Source organism: Erythrolamprus reginae, chromosome 3 (genome assembly GCF_031021105.1).
Source record: "Erythrolamprus reginae isolate rEryReg1 chromosome 3, rEryReg1.hap1, whole genome shotgun sequence".
NCBI classification, from domain to species: Eukaryota; Metazoa; Chordata; class Lepidosauria; order Squamata; family Dipsadidae; genus Erythrolamprus; species Erythrolamprus reginae.
This window is the reverse complement of record NC_091952.1, coordinates 27,472,467-27,479,265: the sequence shown is the minus strand read 5'-3', so window position 1 is coordinate 27,479,265 and position 6,799 is coordinate 27,472,467. Positions and strand designations below refer to the sequence as shown.

General features: G+C 43.0%; 1 protein-coding gene across 2 annotated transcripts in view; it reads left to right on the top strand.

Moving 5' to 3' along the window:
- The window catches only part of CSE1L (chromosome segregation 1 like), a 31,468-nt gene continuing 24,669 nt past the window's right edge, over positions 1–6,799 (top strand). Inside the window, exons 1-2 of one of the 2 annotated variants that reach the window (XM_070744654.1) lie at positions 1–88; positions 5,278–5,370. In XM_070744654.1, the coding sequence (XP_070600755.1) occupies positions 5,286–5,370 (85 nt within the window). In that variant the 5' untranslated portion in view covers positions 1–88; positions 5,278–5,285. Of the gene's footprint in view, positions 89–1,317; positions 1,486–5,277; positions 5,371–6,799 lie in introns of those variants that run through there. The other variant, XM_070744655.1, reaches the window with a different exon arrangement.

Sequence of the window (6,799 nt, the reverse complement as noted above, 5' to 3'; positions counted from 1 at the left end):
TCGCCGCGCCGCCTCATCGAGGTTTGAATGTGAAGCTGAGCCCTAGGAGGAATTGCTTGCTCGATCGCGCTGTCAGGCGACCCGTCAGGTAAGGCTCAAGCCGTTGAGCGCGATCCGCCGTCCGTTGGCGTGCGACTGGGCCTCTCAGGCTCCGGAAGAGAAAGCCGCGCGAGAGAGGAGGGGCGGCCGAGGCAAACCTAGGAGTATTAGGGAGAAGGTGGCGATTTGCGGGCCCACGGCCCAGCAGAGGGAGGTGCCTCTGAACCTGCGGCGTCTCTCTTGGGCCTGCCTCCTTTGGCCTGCGCATGCCGTGGTTGGCTCCTCAGCCTCGCCCGCGGCAGAAACAGCCTGTTGATTGGCTAGCCTCGCCTGTCACTCGCTCGGGAAAACGAGATAGCGTGAACCGAGCACCACGATCACTGTCTGTCTCTCTCCATTGCCCCCCCCCCCTTTTATCGTCGAGCCTTTCCTCACCCCACTTTCAAGGGCGGAGATATTCCTCGTCCCGTTATAGGCGAAATCTGGTGTGTGTGTTTTTTCATTTCCTGAGGCACCAACGTAGAAGGATGCCAGCCTTATCCTTTTTCCCCCACCTCCCAAAAAGGAAAGATGCTCTGTTGGTTCCTTCTCGGGTAAAACCCCCCAGCAAAATCCTGTTGGTAGTCATTGAAGAAAAGAAATACCCTGCACTGGGCAGAAGCTATTTTGTTTGGTGCTAATATGGAGGATTAAAGCTCCTTTGCCAACGTTTAGAAACATAGAAGATTGATGGCAGAAAAAGACCTCATGGTCCATCTAATCTGCCCTTATACTATTTTCTGTATTTTATTTTAGGATGGATATATGTTTATCCCAGGCATGTTTAAATTCAGTTACTGTGGATTTACCAACCACGTCTGCTGGAAGTTTGTTCCAAGGATCTACTACTCTTTCAGTAAAATAATATTTTCTCATGTTGCTTTTGATCTTTCCCCCAAGTTTTTTTAAAAAAAAAGTATATGACTTCCTCAGGTATAACTTGGCAATACCTTGAATGCTTGGTTGATAGCTATTTAATATCTCTATTCTCTAATCACTGCATTTTAATGTATTATTTTAACATTAATTTTTAAAAACAATCTTTATATGGCATATGCCATGCTGTTACTATTAATCAGACCTTTTCTCATTATTAGGCACACCATTCTTGTTCTTTTTATGAAGGAGGAATATATAAATCAATTTAAAGCTTATGCATAAAATATCTCCCTATTTTAACCCATTATTAGTGATAGGCCTATTAACTGTTTTTGAAAGCTAACTGTAATTTCTCTATAGTTCAACCCACTTCCCCAAAGAGCACCAATTCATTTAAAGAGGGGGGCTGATGTGACAATGGGAGATTGGTCTCTGCCAGACAGTGGGGAAGACATTAGGGGAAAATGGTTGGACCAACCCATGCTATAGAAGAATGACTAGAAGGCGAGAGGAGCTCCAGAGTAAAAGGTATTAATTCATAGCCTTAGCTCTTTGAGGTGTGATGTCACTTCCAGGCAATATAAAGGAAGAGTTGTGGGAAACGGGGGCGTGGATCTTCAACATTCGTTCCATGGAAGAGCTGAGAAACCATGGTGTACTTGAAAAGCATTTCTAAAAATCATGATCTCTGCCTCAACAGACATTCTATGCTGGATCTCTGTGTATCAAAAGCATTCAGTGAAGTTAAGATACGTCAACAGCATTTCCTGGAATCATGGAATACAAGGAATAAATGTGTATTCCATGACAAGTTTAATTAGCAATGAGAAGTATAAATTGGGTGACATGACATTTAAGTAAATAGATCACTTGAACTAGGCCAAGAATTCTTATTGATGGTCTATGATCAAATCGGGAAGATGTATTAAGTGGAATGGCACAAGAATCTCTCCTGGATCCTATAATCTTCTGACCATTTTAAAAAGTTAAATGCAGAGATGGAAGAAATATTTAACCAATTTACAGATGCCCAAATTTGTGTAGTTAAACAAGAAGAAATAAAAATACAAAATAATATTAGTAGGTTTGAGAAATAGCTTAATTTTACAATAAATACAACAGGTACAGTAATAGTTGGTTACAAATTGAATATGAGCCAGTAGAATAAAAGCTGCAAAGAAAGGCAAGGATAATTTTGTACTGCATCAACATATATTTTTTAAATCATGAGAAGTAACTACTTTATTCCTGATTCCTCAAACCTCACTTAAAGTCCTATAAACAGTTCTGTCAAAAAAGAAACTGAAAATAGGTTACAAGAAGATCAACATAAATCTTTAGAGGGTTGAAAATGTTCAGAAGGAACTAAGTATCTTTAGCTTTGAAAAAAGACACCTGTAAAGATGCCATAGCGCTCTTCATATATGTATACTTCTCAAAAAAGGGAACACTCAACACATCCTAGATCTGAATGAATGAAATATTCTTATTGAATACTTTGTTCTGTACAAAGTTGAATGTGCACAACAGCATAAGAAATTGATTGTCAATCAGTGTTGCTTCCTAAGTAGACAGTTTGATTTCACAGAGGTTTGATTTATTTGGAGTTATATTCTGTTGTTTAAGTGTTCCCTTTTTTTTTGAGCAGTGTAAAAGATGCCACATTGAAAATCATGTCCTGTTTTGTATTGTTGTAGACCTAAATAATAGATCTAAATTACAATATGCAGATATCAGCTTCTTCACAGAGCAATTACCATATTTTTCAGAGTATAAGATGCACCGGAGTATAAGACACACCTAGATTTCAGAGGTGAAAAAAAAAGGAAAAAGATATTCTGAACCAAATGGTGTAGTAATATATTATTTAATAAAATACCAGTGTAGCAGAATACTTTTTACAACCAGGTACACTTTTTACAAACATCAAACTTGACAGCTTTAGGACTTGTGGACATCAACTCCCAGAATTCCTCCTCCAGTCATGCTAGCTCAAGAATGGGAGTTGAAGTCCACAAGTCTTAAACTTGCAAGTTTGAAGACCCTTGCACCCCTAATCCCTAACCACGGGGTCTTTAAACTTGACAGCTTTAAGACTAGTGGACTTCAACTTCCAGAATTCTTCCTCCAGTCATGCTAGATGGGGTAATTAGAAGGCGAAAAACAGACTGTTTCTCTCTCATTTTTTCGCAAAAAAGGGCTGGGAAGCCTGCAGAAAATTCCTGGATGCTGGAGGACCATTTTTGCCCATTTTTTTCCACAAGAACGGGGGCGTTTTGTCTTCCCCCTAACCCCAGGAGCTCTCTGCAGGCTTCCCAGACTTTTGCCTACCCCATTTTTGCAAAACAAAAAAAACAAAAAAAAACCCCAGGGCAAAAAAAATTCCAATTTTTGCAAAAACGGGGGCATTTTTGCCATCCCCCAGCAACCAGGAGAGCTCCTGGTTGCTGGGGGATGGCAAAAATGCCCCCGTTTTTGCAAAAATTGGATGCATGGGCAGGGCTTCAGGACAGCGAAATGGCTGTATTCGGTGTGTAAGATGCAATTGATATTTCCACCCTCTTTTTTTGGAGTGGGAAGGTGCATATTATACTCCAAAAAATACAATAACAGGAAAGATTATAGATTTTTCTTCCATGTTCAAGCAGATTCTAGAGAGACATTGATTTTCTGCCTAAGCAGGGGGTTGGAGTAGAAGACCTTTAAGGCAGTGGTCCCCAACGTTTTTTCCACCAGGGACCAGTTTCAGCAAGACAATTTTTCTATGGCCCAGTGGGTGTGGAAAGGGGCGTGGTTGGGGGCGGGATTAAGCATGGGGGTGCTGGTCCTCCCCGCCCCTCTTTCCCGCCATCGTCCTGTGGCCGGCAGAACCTGCCTCCCAAGCCCTCTTGCCCAGCGGGAGCTAAGCGCTGGAGAGAGGGGGTCAGGCTGGCCCTCCTGCCTCCCCCCAGCCAAAAATGCAAAAGCGGCCCGCGGCAGAAGCCAAAAGAGGCTTGAGCCTCTCGGTCCTTCCCGCCCCTCTGTCCCATCCATCGTCCTGTGGCCGGCAGAACCTGCCTCCCAAGGCCTCTTGCCCGGCGGGAGGCGAAGCGCTGGAGGGAGGGGGTGGCGGCATGACGGCCGGCAGCTGCTGACTCCACGGACCGGTGCAACATGCTCCGCGGCCCGGTACTGGTCCGCGGCCCGGTGGTTGGGGACCCCTGCTTTAAGGTACCTTCCAACTTCTTCTTGTTGTTGTTATTTTTGTCTGGAGGTCTGGGAAGGATAGCCCAAATGCTTCCTTCCAACCTTTCATTATAGTCAGAAATAGATAACCTAACGCAATAAAAAATAAACAGATAGGAACTAGAACATGTTTTTTTAAAATACAGCTTAAGTGTGATTCAGTGTAGTTTTGTGTACCATTAAAATCATGGAAAAATTGAAACCGCTTGAACTGAAAAAACAACCAATGTGTGTGTTTAAAGGTCATGATGCATCTCAGTCCTTCAACATAAGCAAAGTCAGGAAATAGGAACAGCAGGAATTTCAGGTATACCTTTATTATAGGATATAATGATAGAATCTTGAAAGCATGTTAAGAGTTTTTCGCTACTGTATTTTACATCAGTTTCAAAACAAAGTGCATCATTATCTACTAGACTTACTAAATTGTGTTATTGTCTTGGAAGAAACATTGAAAAGGATGTAGGAAGAATGCAGAATTTATTATATCTGGTATTGTTTTGAGATACTTTCCAACCCCATATAGACAAGATTGAATTCGGTTAAGCAAGGCTTTTGCTTATGCACCTTTAATTTCACCACAATATGCACTTTTCATTTTTCTTCCAGAGAATTAGGGGCATTTTCCAAGCACATATGAGGCACAATGAATAGACGATGGGGTAACTACAGCATCAGGAACCTGAACTCTCGTCTATAATATTGGATATTATTGAAATCTTAATCCACATGATATCAGATCATGAAAATTATAATTTATATGTGAAGAAATCTATTGTACTATTTTTGTATATGTTTTTTTATTTATAATTATAGGTTGTGTTTACTATTGGCTAGGAAACCATACAATGAATTGTGTGTATGTGTGTTTTTACTGACAGGATATTTTTCAGTTTAACAATGGGATTATACTAATTGAGAGCAAAAAGAAGACTGATATGAATTTCAATCAATGTTTGCTCTGTTGCCAAAATGATATATTTTATATAATACATGTTGTAGTGTTTGTTTTGTTGAGAATAAGGTTGGTCTTTATTTTTCTTAATACAGTATACAGCATTAACAATTACTGAAAACTATTTTGTTAACTTTTAGGTTTGGTTATGGAGCTGAGTGATGCCAATTTGCAGACTTTAACAGAATACTTAAAGAAGACACTAGATCCTGATCCTGCCATAAGGCGCCCTGGTAAACCATTTAAACATTAAGAATGTAAATAAAAAACTTGAGACATTAAATGGCAGCCTGGGATAGTTTAGAGCAGTGTTTCCCAACCTTTATTGAGCCGCGGCGCATTATTCACATTTTCAAAATCCTGTGGAACATTGAGCGGGGGGGGCCCGCAAAAATGTTTGGACAAAAAAATCTCTCTTCCTCCCTTTCGCTCTATTTCTCTCTCCCTCCCTCTTTCCCTCCCTTCCTCTTTCTCTCTCCATCCCTTTCTTTCTCTCTTCCTTCCTCTCTCTTTTGGTCTTTCTCTCTCCCTCCTTCCCCCCTCTTGCTGTCTCTCTTTCTTTCTCTTTCTCTCTCTCTCATTCTGTCTCTCTTGCTGTCTCTTTCTCTCTCTCATTCTTTCTCCCTTCCTTCCTCTCTCTTTGCTCTCTTTCTCTCTCCCTCCTTTCCCCCCTCTTGCTGTCTCTCTTTCTTTCTCTTTCTCTCTCTCTCTCTCATTCTGTCTCTCTTGCTATCTCTTTCTTTCTCTCTTCCTTCCTTCCTGTCTTTTGCTCTTTCTCCCTCCTTCCCCCCTCTTGCTGTCTCTTTCTTTCTTTCTTTCTCTCTCTCTCATTCTGTCTCTCTTGCTATCTCATTCTTTCTCCCTTCCTTCCTCTCTCTTTGCTCTCTTTCTCTCTCCCTCCTTCCCCCCTCTTGCTGTCTCTTTCTTTCTTTCTCTTCTCTCTCTCATTCTGTCTCTCTTGCTGTCTCTTTCTCTCTCTCATTCTTTCTCCCTTCCTTCCTCTCTCTTTGCTCTCTTTCTCTCTCCCTCCTTTCCCCCTCTTGCTGTCTCTCTTTCTTTCTCTTTCTATCTCTCTCTCATTCTGTCTCTCTTGCTATCTCTTTCTTTCTCTCTTCCTTCCTTCCTGTCTTTTGCTCTTTCTCTCTCCCTCCTTCCCCCCTCTTGCTGTCTCTTTCTTTCTCCTCTCTCTCTCTCTCATTCTGTCTCTCTTGCTATCTCTTTCTCTCTCTTCCTTTCTTTATCTCTCTTGTTCTCTCTCTTCCTTTCTTCTCTGCGGAGGCCGGCAAAGCTTTTTCCGGGTAGGCTGGCTGGGGGATAGGGCGTGCGCACGCACGCACCCCCGATGTTCCAAAGAACCTTCTCCGACCTCCGCTGTGAGAAGGTTTTCTCCGAGCGCTCGCCGCCGTTGCAGCCACCACTGCGGGAGGAGCTGGAGAAAGGGGCAGATCGGGCGGGCGTCAGCAGTGAGAAGCCAGGGGCGCGAGGGGAGCGGAGGCACTGGGGGGTGGGGGCAGCCGCGGAGCCGGCCTCCGCACTTTCATTGCTCCCCACCCCAAACTCCAACGCCCAGCTCCTTACGCGGAACGGAAGAATTAAGCTCTCCTTTTTCCTGCCTTCCTTCTTTGGGGCCCAGCAGGTTTGCGCCGGCAGCGCCCCGCCCAG